Genomic DNA, 15,960 nt, shown 5'->3' with positions numbered 1-15,960 from the left:
CCATGACTTTGAGGTCTGGTTTGGAGGAGGGAGGATGCAATACTCTTTATTTCCCCCAAGAGGCAGTACAGAGCCCTCACCCTACATATCCTGGGAGCATCATTTGGCTCTTCCTCCATTTTAGAGAAGGTATAATTGCCTTGTCTATTCTCAAGCGCCATATACATCGATTTAAAAGCTTTTCCCTTTAGATTTGATTGTACGCACCACATTGTGCTCTTAAGAAATATGGACTCACCTTCAATGGTATTTACTATGTAGAAAATTAAGATTCCCTAAGAGTGCAGTGACTCAAAAAGAAAGCTTATTAGTTTTGGTAATTACTTGTCTTTTTATTACTTTTTTTGGCAGTGAATAACTAAGAATAACATTCCCATGCAGACTGTTGGCTGAATTCCTAAATGATATCCATGAAATAAGAAACAGACTGCACTCAGCTGATTGGTTCCAGACATCTGAAGGCTCTGGAGGGCTGGTTTAGCAGAAAAAGCAATGTATGACATATATCATAACTAAAACTTAAGCTACATAAGCATTGGAAAAATACAAATCAATGCAATGATGAAACAGGAAGCTTGCAAAAGATAAGTTAAATGGATTTTTCAAATCAATATACCTAACTGTAAAGTGTACAGGGGAAAGGAGAAATGTTTACCAATGGTGATCTCTATCTTTAGCTTGGATTATTTTCCTTCCTTGAAAATATTCAGTTTTGGGGCCTGGACGTGGTGGAAGTTAAAACAAGACTGTGTGAACGGGTCACTTTGATAACATATCTAAGTGAAATATTGCTTAGATAGCAGTGACGGCAGAAAGTTAGAAACAAGCAAAGATTTGTTTGAGTTGACATTATTTAGACCTGCCTTCTATAGAAAACTAACTTCTCATTTAATCTGCCTAATGGTCTTTCCAATTTCACTTTTTTAGACCTTTATCTCTCCTCCATTCCATAGGGATTACAGCTGGGGTGCTTTATACAATAAGTCCACCTGCACTTCGTTAAATAGCACAACTTCAACATGCCACAGCACAAGATCACCACAATGACTTAACAGCATTCATAGAACAACGTGACTGGAATAGGTTTTTTTTTTCCTTTTCAAGGGTTGTTTTTTTTTTCAGCCCTTGTACCACAGAGAATCTGGCAGTCAGTTACCTCCTGACACAGTTTCGAGCATATATTGGTCATTTCAGACCCTTACTTTATCTGCTTTGGGAATTAGAGGAAGCGGCTTCAAGACCCGGAGGTAAGTACTACTGCATGTTTTAGCTACAACACTGTAAGAGAGAATGACTAGAACAGGAAAAATAAGGCAATTTTGCCAAAAAAAATCAGGCATACAGCAATAGTTTTTAGTGCATTTGGTAACACATTTTCCTTAAAATGTTTAGCATGTTTAAAGGATTAAAATAAACTTTGTACAGTATGAACTGCTTGATGGAGAAAAACTAAAAGAAAAAATACTAAATTATACCTAATAAATAGTATGGGAACTTAAAGTCACTTAACTTTAGGCTTGTTTGAGCATGTTACTGAAAATATGTTTGTGCTGAAGCTACAAGATATAAATCTGCCATTACCTTTGTATTCAATAAAGCATAAATCTAAAATTTACTGCAAGGATACTTAATGTGAATAGTTAATACTTTATTATTCTAAATTGGCACTGTATCTATGAATCAGTTTGATTATGAAGCTGAAGCTCATTCTCTAAGAACTTCAGAATTTGATTTTTCCAGTCTCCTATCTGTTCCTAACATTTGAAGATTTGCATCTGTTTCCTTAGTGGACATTTCTGAAACTGTGGAAGAAGTTATGTTATTTTTGCTACAGTCTGCCCTGAATAGCCACAGGTATTTTAAAAGTTGAAACAGTTCTTTAGCCTATTTTCCTCACCAGAGAAGCATTATAGAAATTTCAATTTTCTTTGAATTTATCATCACAATCTGAGAATTTTCGGAACACAGGACATTTTTCGTTATTGTTCTGATATTTATATTGTAATTTTTTCTGCATAATATTCACAATACTTAAATATGAATAACTTGAAACAAAAAATGGACATTCTCATCATATATAAAATTGAATGTTCTATTTTAAAAGGACTGAGAAATATTGTCATTCCCCCTCCCTTCTGCTCATCTTCTGTAACTTGAAGCTATTTAGTATACGTACTGCTTTAGTCTACTCTTCTCTTTACATAAATAATGCCATGGTAATAGCCAAGAGCTATTTATTCAATGACAGAATCTAGTCACACATGTTTGTGTTTTATGAACCTTCTGAATACTTATAGCCAGTTGTATAAGCAGCTGCATCTGTCTGAAAAAAAGTGTTTTGTAAGTACAAGTGGAAATGCAATGTAGATGTTTTTTCCTGACAAAACTAAGAAAGCATTCGAAGGTCATGTGTTTCTATCCAGTGCACGATGGCATTGAGCATAAAGACATCTCTCGCTGTTCAGTCTTCAAAAATAAGGGATATTTAAGTGCACTTAGGCATTAAGAGGTTTAAATAGGGGCAGACTGGGGAGTTTCCACTTGGCGACATGAGAGAAGTTAAAGGTTGGCTCACAGCAGTCCTGCTGTCCATCCAATCCCCTCCCAGCTGTGCTTTAGTTCACCTACTGTGCTTAAACTGGACACGTTGGTCCCGGATTTCCCATAAGACCTAACAATCCATCTGGAAGTACTCAGGTAATGGGGACAGGTGGCTGCATTTGTATGTAATCCATCAGAAATGAGGAGGATTTTCACATCCTGGTAATCTTGTCTTTGAAGGCTGGGTGGTGGGTATGTCTGCTTCAGGGGTAGGATCAAGGTGGGGCCACATCAAGACTGTGTCTCCTTAAAAATTTAAGTGTAAGTGCTCAGTTAATATGATTGCTTGATTTAAATATCTTAAGGGTTTTTTCACCCCACAAAATTATAAAGTCTGCCCATTTTTCCCAGTTCCATCCACATTTTTAAATCTCCTATGCCCTCCCATCTTTAAATCTGAGTGGATACTAGATTCCTGAGAAATGGGAGGTTAACAGGAGAGATGTGCATATTTGTAATACAAGACAGGATTTACTCACTGGGAAGAACAGAATTATCATCTCTTCCATTCAACAAAGGAGTCAAAATTTGCTTTTTTCTATTTTTTTCATTTGTAAGGAGAGTACATTTGCTCTGAGGGATTCCATGAGATTTGAGAAATTGAATTCAAGATCATGCTAGGGACCCAAGTTGCTCCTCTTTCCCCCTCCAAGCTTCCAAGGATTTTAAAAATGTATAATTTAATTCTTTTTGAAGGGCACATTGCCAAAGATTATAAACTCAATCTGCTTCTCAGGATGGTACTGAACTTCTCCTGTGTTGGAGAGTGATTAATCCCCATTTCCAGGGGCTGTCCCCTTGGGGGAACCAGAGTATATCAATGCTGTGTGACTGACAGATAACAGGATGAGTGGGTTAGTTTCATGGTTTTGAATTTTAATTTTAATTCTATTTCAAAGGGGTATTCTGAAGTTTACCCAAAGAGCTATGGCTGTGATGCTGGGGCTTAGTCACAGGGGAGCAGGATCCTCCAGGAAATTTGTTGTGGGCAGGGAATGTGACTACCAACTCTGCTGTAATGTACTCTCCCAAATGTGTTGTACAGTGCTCTGCACATAGTAAGTGCTCAATAAATACCATTGGTTGATTGGTTGATTTGATCTAGTTGCTTAGTTTAACAAACTCTAGAGCTTTGTTTATTTACAGGCTCGGTGACCACCTAGAATAAATTAATCAACTGATGGTACCTTCTGTGTTTGGGAGAGTTCACCGGCAGCCAAAGCCATATCCCCTGCCCTCAAGAAGCTTACAATCAAACGGGAAGCCAGACGATGCAAACTATAATTAGCAGGAACAGGAGAAGGAAAAAAGTTACAGTTGCTAGGAGCCAAAATATGGTATTGTATGGTATGGTAGAAAAGCTGCATAGCTTTGTGGAAAGAGCATGGATCTTGACCAGAGGACTTTTTTCATTCATTCATTCATTCATTCAATTGTATTTATTGAGCACTTACTGTGTGCAGAGCGCTGTATTAAGTGCTTGGGAGAGTACACTATAACAATAAACAGACACATTCCCTGCCCACAATGACCTTACAGTCTAGAGGGGGGAGACAGCCATCGATACAAATAAATAAAATTACAGATTATTTTTAATCCTGGCCTTGCCATTTACCTGTTATGTAATCCTGGGGAAATCACTTAACTTCTCTGGGCCTCAGATTCCTCATCTGTAAAATGGGGATAAAAATCCCCGCTCTCACTCCCTCTTAGACTATGAGCCCCATATGGGACAAGGACTGTGCCTGACCAGCTTATCTTGCCCCTACTCCAGTGCTAGTGGACTGCTTGGTAAATAGTAAGAGCTTGATAAATCATATTATCATTACTATGAGATACATTAATTGGTTATTCTATGGTACTGATTATTGAACACTTGAGCAGTTACGGTGTGCAGAGCACTGTTCTAAGTCCTTGGAAGAATACAACAGAGTTAGTAGACACGTTCCCTCCCCGTAAGGAACTCAATCTAGAGGGGGAGACATACATTAGTATAAATAAATTGTGGATTAGACCGTTGTTGGGCAGGGATTGTCTCTGTTGCCAAATTGTACAGTCCTAGTGCTTAGAACAGTGCTCTGCACACAGTAAGCGCTCAATAAATATGATTGAATGAATGAATAAACTATGTGGGAGAGGGTGGAGTGACTATCAAATGTGTACAGATCCAATAGAGAAATATATTAAGGAATGTAAGTATATTGTGTGTATATATATATTTACAGATTTACTCCACCCTAACCAAACCGACCCTTGATCCCACAGCTTCCTCCAGGTATTGCCCTCTCTTCCTCATACCATTCTTTTGGGGTTTGGTTTTTTGTTTAAGGGATTTGTTAAAGTCTTACTATGTTCTAGGCTCTGTTCTAAGCATTTCTCTAAATTTCTCAATGAGTTATCTACACCAGCTGCATCCACTCCTCTCCTCCAGTTCTCTCTCGACTCCCTCCAATCAGGCTTCTGCTCCCTTCACTCTATGGAAACTACCCTCTGTAAGGTCATCAGTGACCACCTTCTTGCCATATCTAATAGCTTATTCTCCATGCTAATCTTCCTTGATCTCTCATCTGCCTTCAACATTGTGAACCAACCCTTTTCCTTCAAACATTATCTACCCTTGGCTTCACTGATACCGTCCTCTCCTGGTTCTCTGCCTATCTTTCTACCTGCTCATTCTCAGTATATTTTACTGGTTCCTCCTCTACCCCCATATTCTCTAACTGTGGGAGTTCCTCAAGTCTCAGTACTGGAACCCCCTTCTGTAAACCCTTCGATTCTCTACCTTCACCCACTGTAGGTGGGCGAAGGTAGAAAAACTCACCCATCATTGTTTCCAACTTAGTCAAAAGTGACTTTATGGCTCTGTGACAAAGAGTAGGGGGTGTGATGGAAGTTAGCTCAAGTCCACAGCCTAATAATAAGAATAATATTGGTATTTGTTAAGCCCTTACTACGTGCCAAGCATTGTACTAAGCCCTGAGGTAGATACAAGATAATCAGGTCGAAGTCCTTGTCCCACTTAGAACTCACAGTATAAGGGGGAGGGGTGAACAGGTATTTGTCTAGTAATTTCCTCTAATACAAGGGGGAAGGATAGATGTGGAAGATGAGAAGGAAAGGAATGGAATGGGAAAGGGACTATAGTGAGGAATTAAAGAATAGGAAGAGGTAAAGAACCTGAAGAGGTGAAGACCCCCCCCACCTCCTTAAAGGGAAATAGTGAATCAGGAGGGTCAGAAAGGTAAATTGAGTCATCCAAGGGGAAGAAAACATAAACAGAACAACCCGGAGGGTGGCCGGGGGGATACAGATTAGGTGACTTTCAAAGGAAATAAAGGCTGAGAGGAGGCATTAGAGAAGCAGAAAACAATAAAGGAATAAACTTTTTGAAACTGTTGAGTAAAAGAAGTGGAATGGGTAAAGATAACTGGGAGAGAGAGTGGAGGAAATAGAGGAAAGTAGTTGACCCTCAGATGCTAATACCCAGGGGACTACAATTAAGATGATCTGATAGAATTACAATTCTGAAGTCAATTGTTCTGCTGGAAATGATGCTTCTTGTAGAATCTGTAATAACACCGAATGCCAGCAGTTGTCACCCAGCTTCCTATTCTGATGTTACATGCAAGGGGGGGTTGTAAATTCTGCATAAGCTCTCCTGAATGGTAGAAAAAAGGACCAGAGGAGTGAAGCGAATTACCCAAGGTCACACAGCAGACAGATGGTGGAGCCGGCATTAGAAGCCAGGTCCTTCTGATTCTGAGGCCCCTCTGTTTCCACCAGACACAGTGCTTCTCATATTGCAGTCTTTTGGATGTGACAGATCACAGTGGTTTATATTCTTTTTCCACTTAGGCCAGAAAGTAATCCTGAAGATGAAGGTGCACCAGAAAGCAGTACCATTCTTCTTGGCATTGATTGGAGGCATAGTTTGTCAGGATTATTATCCTGAAATGCGATACCAAGAGGAAGATTATTCTTTCTCAGTTTATGGGCCATCTTCACCTAACTGTGCCCCGGAATGTAACTGTCCTTACAACTATCCCACCGCAATGTACTGTGACGAACTGAAACTGAAGAGTATCCCAATGGTCCCGCCCGGAATAAAGTACCTGTACCTTAGGAATAATATGATTGAAAGCATTGAAGAGAAGGCTTTTGAAAATGTCACCGATCTCCAGTGGCTCATCCTGGATCACAATCACTTGGAAAATTCCAAAATAAAGGGAAAAGTCTTCTCCAAACTGAAGCAACTGAAGAAACTGCATATAAATTACAATAACCTGACTGAAGTGGTAGGACCACTTCCCAAAACGTTGCAAGACCTGCAGCTAGCTCATAACAAGATCTCAAAGATCTCGTCTAACTATTTGGATGGACTTGTAAACTTGACCTTCGTCAACCTACAACGCAACCAACTGAAAGCGGAGGCCATTTCCGGGGCTTTCAAGGGCCTGAAATCGCTTGAGTATCTTGATTTGAGTTTCAATCAACTGACAAAATTACCTACTGGACTTCCAGCTTCCTTAATGATGTTGTACTTTGATAACAACAAAATCAGCAACATCCCTGATGAATACTTCAAAAACTTTAATGTGCTACAGCATTTACGCTTCTCTCACAATGAGCTATCTGATGCTGGAATACCTGGCAATACTTTTAACGTCTCTTCCCTCATTGAGCTGGACCTCTCCTACAATAAGCTAAAAAGCATCCCAACCGTCAATGAAAATCTGGAAAACTATTACCTTGAGGTCAATGAAATTGAAAGTAAGTTCAAAACTCTGTTCCTTTTCTATTTGATCTATTGAAATACAACTATGTATTTACTATAACTATACTATGTATTTATTAGAACCAAACACATATATGTAGCTTAGAGAAGCAGTGTGGCTCAGTGGAAAGAGCCCGGGCTTGGGAGTCAGAGGTCATGAGTTCGAATCCCATCTCTGCCACTTGTCAGCTGTGTAACTGTGGGCAAGTCACTTCACTTCTCTGTGCCTCAGTTCCCTCATCTGTAAAATGGGGATTAACTGTGACCCTCACGTAGGACAACCTGATTACCCTGTATCTACCCCAGCATTCAGAACAGTGCTCTGCACATTGTAAGCGCTTTACAAATACCAACATTATTATTATTAGCTTTATATATAAATATATATATATATATATATATACAGAGATATGTGTATATATACATACACCCACATATATATACAAAAAAATCCAGATATATATAGATCTATGAAAGTCGAGCTGCGGTTAACTCTAGAAATGGTCGATGTTGGCTTTCACAGAGTAAGAGGGAATGATCTCATCACTCTCCATGAAGCCAATTTCTTGGAATGTGATGCCTTGGCCCTTAGTTACTATTACTGCTGCCTAAATATTAGATACGACATAAATGTTTAGGCCAAAGAATTCTGCAGCTAATTTTGACACTCCTAAATGGTTCCACATTTCTTGAAGAGGTCTGACTTTAAATTCTTGTTTCACTTTAAAATATTGGTAGTATAAGGCAACTGTCTGTTACTGTAGTCTCAGTAAGCCCACGGTGTCTTGAGAGATATAGAGTTACGCAAAAAAGGCCTATATTTATGAGATCAGGGAAAAGTATCAAAAAAAGTTCCAGTGTTTTGGGTATTTTGGAGAACCTCCCTAAGTCATTTTTCTTAACCATCAGAAATGATGTGTGTGCAATACAGAGTTAACTCTGCTCATTTTGGATTCCTATATCATTCATTCAGTCACATTTATTAGTGCTTACTGGGTGCAAAGCACTGAACTAAGCACTTGGAAGTGTACAACAGCTAACAAACACATTCCTGCCCACAACAAGCTCACATTCTAGAGGGGGATACAGACACTAATATAAATAGGTAAATAAATTACAGCTATATACAGATATATACATATGTGCTGTGGCCATGGAAGGGAGGATGAATGCAGGAGCAAGTAAGATTGGAGCAGAAGGGAGTGGGAAAAGAGAGGAGGGCTTAGTTAGAAAGGCTTCTTGGAAGAGATGTGTCTTCAATAAGGTTTTGAAGAGGGGGAGAGCAATTATCTGCCTGATATGAGGAGGGAGGGCATTCCAGGCCAGAGGTAGGATGTGGGCAAGAGGTTGGTAGTGAAATGGACAAGATCAAGGGATAGGGATGCTGAACAATGCACACCAAAGATGTGATAATGTCCACAAATTTACGATTTCACTGTAGACAATCTGAAACATACCTAAATGAGCAGCTCACTCCCAGGTGATCCTTAGGGCTTAATGATATTTATTTCTGTTAATTACTCCCTTGGCTGTGTTTCTTCAATTGGCCATCAACTGAAGGGCAAAGTGTGACTGCTTAATTCCAGAATGCTAATGAAGTTTACAATGAAAAGAGTCCTCACTTTAGGTCTTTGACTCACTGTTTTGCCCATTAAATTTCTAGATGGTCAGATGGTGGAATTCTTTGCCTGACCCATTTACGAAAGATTCCTGCTCACTCAAAGCGGTTTGTTAGTGACATATTTCATTATAATCCAGTAAAGCACTGATCTCTGGATAGTGAGAGAAACAAGCAAACCCCAAAAGTATGGCCCAGGAAGCTGCAGAGGCAAACCCGGCCAGCAGAAGTCATAACTGTGGCCCGGATCGTCTCCAGGGATGATCTCTGCAGTGAGAACTGCTGTTCATTTGAAAACCTTGATTGCCAAACTGCATCAACAAGTAATGAGCTCATTGGGAGCAGAGACTGTGTCAAAGAATTCTATATCATATTGTATTCTGCAAAGTGTTTAACACAGTGCCCTGCACCTAGAAAGCTCTCAATAATTTCCATTGATTGATTAACTGATTCTTCATTCAGTAGTGTTTATTGAATGCTTACTATGTGCAGAGCACTGTACTAAGCGCTTGGAATGTAGAATCCGGCAACAGATAGAGATAATCCCTGCCCAATGATTCTGATATGGATACTAGAATAAGAGGCATTTACTCTTCTGTTTGTAAAGGGGGCAGAAGGATGACTAAGGTGAGAGTCTAGGGAGTGGGAAGAGGGGGGAAAAATGTCCAGGGGCAAAGAATTGGCCCTCAGGAACACACACACACACATCTGTGATAGACATGAACACAAACAGGGTCAAAAAAATGGACTTGCAGATATACACAGACACACGCAAAGTAGAGAGGTGGACAAGCAAAAGTAACATACACATCTTCGCACATGTAGACCATGTAAGATTGCAAGCTCATCACTAAACCATAAGCTCAGTGTTGGCAGAGAATGTGTCTGTTATATTATTATATCGTGCTCTCCCAAGTGCTTAGTACAGTGCTCTGCACACAATAAGCACTCAATAAATACTCAATGGCTTGAATGAGATGACCCAGAGAGACAGAATAGACCCAGGGAGGGAGAGTACTGACACTCACACACACACAAGGTTGCAAGGTTAGACAGCAAGGTGGGATTGACAGACTGCAGCAGGGTTTAGAGGGAGTGATTAGCGCTCATTCTTCTCTGAGGGCAGGGTGAACCAGAAGCTGCCGTGGCAGTTATGCCCGAGGCTGGTGGTAGGCATGGTCGCGACTGCCTTTTCCAGCTCAAGGTGGGGCGTTCCACTCTGAAGTCAGGAATAGGACACTCCTGGTCCCCCCCGCCTCGTCGAGAAGGGTTCCTGCCTGACTGAAGAGACCCTAGTGGCTCAGAGCTTGGGTGAAACTGCTGCTTGCTCTGCCAGGCCTCCAGAAGCAGTGAGATGAGAAGAAACTGGAGCCGGAAAATGGACCCTCGCTGCTTGAAAGACTGCTCCCTGGCAGAAGGGCAGGACCTGGCCTTTGAAGGGGAGAGGGATAGTGCTAGGTCTTTTCTGGTCACCATTTAATGAGCACTTACTGTGTGCAGATCACTGTAATAATAATGATGTTGGTATTTGTTAAGCGCTTACTATGTGCAGAACACTGTTCTAAGCGCTGGGTTAGATACAAGGGAAACACATGGTAGAGGACAATAACACAATATAACAGAATTCAGTGCAGGAAGTAGGATTTAATCCGCATTTTACAGAAGAGGAGAATGAGGGATAGAAGTGAAGTGACTGGCCCAAGGTCACACGGCTGGCAAGTAGCAAAGCCCACTGCAAACTCCTCGAGGGTAGAGATTGTGCCGACCGACTCCATTTTATTGTACTCTCCCAAGCATTTAATACAATGCTCTTCAAATAGTAAGTGCCCAATAAATACCATTGATTGATTGACTGGAGGATGATAATTCAGTCATGGTTCTGGTCCCACACGAGTTTACAGCCTAAAAATAAGGAAGAGGGGGGCTTGGCAATGGCAACACGAGGGGAGGTTGACATGATAAGAAGAGCAAAACAAATGAAGGAATCGAGGATGAATCAAAAGTACAGTAACCTTAGCTAAGGGGGCAGTTTTCAGTTTCCTCATTACTCCAGCAAGACATCTGAGGCCAGTAGTCCCTAAGAGACACCATCGGCCCAACTTTCTAAATCAAGCAATCAATCAGTAGAATTTATTCAATCAAGCAATGGTATTTACTGAGCACTTACTCTGTGCAGAGCACTCTACTAAGCACTGATGCTTTTCTTTATTTTTATGGTATTTGTTAAGCACTTACTCTGTGTCAGGCACTGTTTGAAGCACTGGGGTAAATACAAGGTAATTAGGGTGGACACAGACTGTATCATGTCAGGAGCACAGTCTTCATCCCCGTTTTACATATGAGGTAACTGAGGCCCAGAGAAGATAAGTCATTTGCCCCAAGGTCACACAGCAGACAAATGGAGGAGTCAGGATTAGAACTCAGGTCCTTTTGTCACCCAGGGCCGTGCTCTATCCACTAAGCCAATGCTGCTTCTCTTTCTGCTTGTCCACCTCCAATGGGATAGGACTAAACCCCCAGGGTGGCTTTGCATAAAGAGGGCAGTGTTGCTTCCATGGATCTTGATATTTTTACTCCAGAGTGTACGTGATCTTGAAGCTAGCACCCTGGGCCGCATAGCGTGGTACAACCTCTTCCTCCCTGGACACATGCCCTTTTATAGGTCCTGTGTTTATAACAGTGAACTAAAATAATACAGAATAGAGAATTTGAGAAGCAGTTTTGCCTAATGGGTAGAGCATAAGTCTCGGAGTGAGAAGGACCTAGGTTCTAATCCTGGCTCCGCCACTTGTCTGTTGTATGACTTTGGGCAAGTTACTTCACTTCTCTATGCCTCTGTCACTTCACTAAATAATGGGAATTAAGACTGTGAGCCCCATGTGCGACAGGGACTGTGTCCAACCTGATTAATTTGTATCTACCCCAGGGCTTGGTACAGTGGCTGGCACATAGTAAGTGCTTAATACATGCCATAAAAAAGCTTGAAACTAAGCTCCTGTTTCCAAGGAGATATTCAATTGTACTTGCAGTGCTAGAGGCAGCATGGCCTAAGCGAGAGAGCACGGCCCTGGGAGTCAGAGGACTTGGGTTCTAACCTCAGCTCTTGCTATTTGTCTGTTGTGTGACCTTGGGCAAGTCTTGTCAATTTTCTGTACCTCAGTTACCTCATCTGTAAAACGTAGATTAAGACAGTGAACTTTATGAAAGACGGGTGTGGGTCAAACCTGATTGTTTTGTTTCTATCCTAGCTCTCAGTACAGTGTCTGGCACAATGTAAATGATAAACAAATACCATTGAAAAAAAAGTATGTCACCAATGCCACCGAGTACATATTCAAGATTAAAAAGTAAAAGGCTTAGCTATACAAAAGACACTATAGAACAGTGCTTGGCACACAGTAAGCACTTTACAAATACCATCATTATTATATTCTACTTCATCCTGAAACTCTTGCCTTGGATCTAATTATCAATCAATCCACCAGTGATATTTATTGAGTGCCTATTGGGTGAGGAATACTATGCTAAGCGCTTGGGTGAGTATAACAGTTAATAGACATGCTCCCTGCCCACAAAGAGCTTACAGGTCTTTAATATTCACTGTGTTCATAAATATCTTCAGCAGTAATGGAAAGACCTATGCTTTATATGGGATTTATAGATATTAAAGGATGTACTCTGGAATGAATGAAGTATACTAAACAGTGAAAGTCTCAACCATCTTGATGTACCAGGAAAAGTCGGGGTTAGAATCATTTACTTGACAAGTTTGTGTTGTTATGTATCGAACAATCTAATTCTGTGGCATAGCCACATCTGTATGTGTGTTTGTGTGTTGGTGGGAGAGAAATAGAGGAGAGAAACTTGTGTGGATCTTACTTGTGGGAAATCCTGCATCAACTAAAAGGCATTCAGAATCTTTTTTAGAAGCCTAAAGCACAGAGATACTTAAATGAGAGTCTTCCCCTTTACATAGAAGAAAAACAATCTACGAAGTAAAAGAAACATTCATAGGGAGATGGATGCAGAGCGAAATAGAGGTCATAGTCTTTCATTGTTTTTTGTGCTACTTCTCCACCTGGGGCTGGAATCTAGGAAATATAAACAGGACTTTAGCAGATCCCTCCAACCTTTGACTTTATCTTGGTCTCAATCCCATAAGAGGTAAAGATAACAATAACTGAGATATTAGTTAAGCAGTTACAATGTACCAGGGCTGGGGTAGATAGAAGATAATCAGGTCTGACACAGTCCTGGACACACAGGAGGCTTTAGGTCCAAGTAAGGAGAATCAATATTAAATCCCCATTTTGTAGACAAGGACAGTGAGGCAAGGGGAGTTAAGTGACTTGGCTAAAGTCACATAGCAGATAAGTGGCAGAGTCAGGATTGGAACACAGGTCCTCCGAATCCCAGATCTGTACTCTCTCCATAGGCCATAGTAAATTGAAGCCATTTGGTGGATGAGAGGGAAAAGCCAGTGCATTTGGTGGGATTCTTGCTCTTTCTTTGCTTTCCATAGAGGGAATGTTGCAGCAGACAAGAGGGGGTTATTTGGGGGAACATGGGTTTGGGCACCCCAATTCCTCAGTTCTCAAACCAAGCATCATTAGGGTCCCAACTCTGAAATAATCAGCCAAGACAAATTTGATTTCCCAGGGAGTTTGAGATCCAGTTTAATTTTTTTATATAAACACCCACTGAGGAATAAACTTAGATTAAGAAATCAGTATTGTGTATCTTTTTGCCTAGAAAATTAACCAGATTCAAAACTTATTCTGGGATCTCTGGGTATTAAACTAATAAATATCAGAATGTGAGAGTTTAACTGGAAACCAAAAAAAGATTGCTGAATTGTCATAACTTGCCTCAGTATCTTTGGCCCTCCTGAAATTTCAATTTCGTTTGGCCATGTGAGCGAGCCAGGAATATCACATTCTGCCACCTGTCCTCTGGCAAACATATAGCCCAAAGTAGAGTCTTCTCTCTCACTGATAAAGATATATTCATCCGAGTTGACCATGTACTCTAGTGAATTGGATTCTAGTGGGTGGGGACTTCCAGTGGGTGGGAATAAAAGGTAGGAAAGCTAGAGACATGTAAAGCGAGAAAGGCACGAATGAGCCCGGAAGGAGCACACGTGTGCAGGTGGATAGGTATAAACACACAGATATGTACCTAAGTACACACACAACTGCCTTCCACTGGTGTCCCCGACTCAAACCTAACCCATCTTCAGCCTGGCCCACATACAGCTGCTTAGATAATCTTTGACAACATGATGTCATTCAGAATGCACCGCTCTAACCAGGAATCTGACTCTCCTAAATATTTGGTGTCACTCCGGTGCCTGTCTCCTTTGCCCCAATTTCAGTCTGAGCAGGAAAAAGGCTGGAGGTGGTAGGATGAATAGGATATTGAGACTTGTCACCTCCAAGTTTTGCCCTTCTTTATCCCAGCCCTTTCAATCATTCATTCAATCGTACTTATTGAACACTTACTGTACTAAGCACATGGGAGAGTACGTGGAACAACAGACATATTCCTGCCCACAATGAGCTCACGGTCCAGAGGGGGAGACTTCTATTTAGTAGCACGGCTGGTGAGATGCAGGTAGTATTGAAACACAAATGTTCCCTCCATGTGATGTGTTTGGGCATTCTACCCCCTGCTTTGCCACAAGAACTTGTGTTTCCCACTTAACCCTCTTTTTTTCCCTACAGACTATTCTTGGCCTTTTCAATAACAAATAATAATGCTAGCAATATCTTAGAAACTAACTCAAACTCATATATTAAGTGGTGAAACAGTTATCCATCTTGTACTCCATATTTTGTCTTTCAGAGTTCGCAGTGAGCAGCTTCTGTAAGGTTCTTGGACCATTAAGCTATTCCAAGGTCAAACATTTACGGCTGGATGGAAACAAAATCAAAAGGTCGAATCTGCCACCTGAAATGTATGAATGTCTCCGCGTAGCCAATGATATCGCACTGGAGTGAAGCTGTGAATTCCTCGTGAAGGAACATAGCCTTACAAAACAATAACCCAAAAATAACTTCCTCTGGTTAGGATTTAAAAATCAATTTACAATTTGCATATTATTCATTTTGTATGTTGCTACTTAGTGTGAATTTGATGATCTGTCTCAAAAAATTTTGTGATCATTCTTACCAACTTTATTTTAAAACACACAAAATTTCAAGTACGTTTCATCAAAGATATTCACATACATGAATGAGCGTACATACTTCTGCTTGTGAGTTGTAAAGGGCTTGCACAAGGCTATAGAAATTGTCAAAATGCTATTAAAATGAATGGATTTGGCTTATATGGAATATGGTTGAATTTTGGAAAATTATTCAATCACTAATTGAGTGTTTATATCTGATGTTAAAGTCAATCCATTTTATTCACTTTTAGATTCCTTTTTATATTATTAAGAGCCAAATCATGGCATTGATGTTTAAAATGGTGACTACGGATATTTTCTAAAAGTAAGCAGTTATTACAAAAACTGAAACCACAAGACACCACATGGATGAAATGGAATTTTGATTATTTGTGTCTTTTGTTTCTTTTTTTTTGGTAGTTTTTACATGTACACTTACATGGTGAAATTTTTCTCAGCTAGAATCATTATTTCACTGTAAGCTATGTATACATGTTTCTATTCAATTAACTTGCATGCTGCGTTTAACCAGATCATAGAAAAATAAAACGTAGAAAATAGCATTGTTGTGTCCATATCCTTGTGGACTGCATTTCACACTTTTATAAATTTAAAGATAGATCATTATTTTACAGATAATTCTAAGCTATTATATTTTGCAAATTTTAATGTAAGGTTATCCATTAAATAAACTGTTTTCTGTAACAAAGTTTCAAGATGTCTTTAATGCATCTCAAAACTTTTGTGACTTTTCAACTTTTTCTGCTTCATGCATCATGGAGGAAACAACTGCAGCAA

The 15,960-nt window shown here is 40.2% G+C and overlaps 1 protein-coding gene and 1 long non-coding RNA gene across 4 annotated transcripts in view; one reads left to right on the top strand and one right to left on the bottom strand.

The window, feature by feature from the left end:
- The window catches only part of LOC114816473, a 192,747-nt gene that overhangs the window by 138,307 nt on the left and 38,480 nt on the right, over positions 1–15,960 (bottom strand). The gene's annotated exons all lie outside the window — the stretch shown is intronic.
- Positions 868–15,871, top strand: LUM (lumican). Of its 3 annotated transcripts, XM_029078707.2 has the most exons (4): positions 868–1,247; positions 4,827–4,876; positions 6,457–7,371; positions 14,838–15,871. In XM_029078707.2, exons 3-4 carry the CDS (start codon positions 6,477–6,479, stop codon positions 14,990–14,992), a joined length of 1,050 nt encoding a protein of 349 aa, XP_028934540.1. In that variant the 5' UTR covers positions 868–1,247; positions 4,827–4,876; positions 6,457–6,476; the 3' UTR covers positions 14,993–15,871. The 3 variants fall into 3 exon arrangements, with proteins under 3 accessions (XP_028934540.1, XP_028934539.1, XP_016083439.1); XM_029078706.2 differs by lacking the exon at positions 4,827–4,876 and having other exon boundaries at positions 872–1,247; XM_016227953.3 differs by lacking the exons at positions 868–1,247; positions 4,827–4,876 and adding an exon at positions 2,631–2,697.

The sequence above is a fragment of the Ornithorhynchus anatinus genome, chromosome 14, assembly GCF_004115215.2.
Source record: "Ornithorhynchus anatinus isolate Pmale09 chromosome 14, mOrnAna1.pri.v4, whole genome shotgun sequence".
Lineage (NCBI taxonomy): Eukaryota > Metazoa > Chordata > Mammalia > Monotremata > Ornithorhynchidae > Ornithorhynchus > Ornithorhynchus anatinus.
The sequence above is the reverse complement of the archived record's forward strand: the minus strand, read 5'-3'. Positions and strand labels throughout refer to the sequence as shown.

Bases quoted from the DNA above. Each gene is read 5' to 3' on its own strand.
- LUM (XM_029078707.2), top strand. From the start codon at position 6,477: ATGAAGGTGCACCAGAAAGCAGTACCATTCTTCTTGGCATTGATTGGA. The intron at 7,372-14,837 runs GTAAGTTCAAAA...TTTGTCTTTCAG, and splicing joins TGAGGTCAATGAAATTGAAA to AGTTCGCAGTGAGCAGCTTC.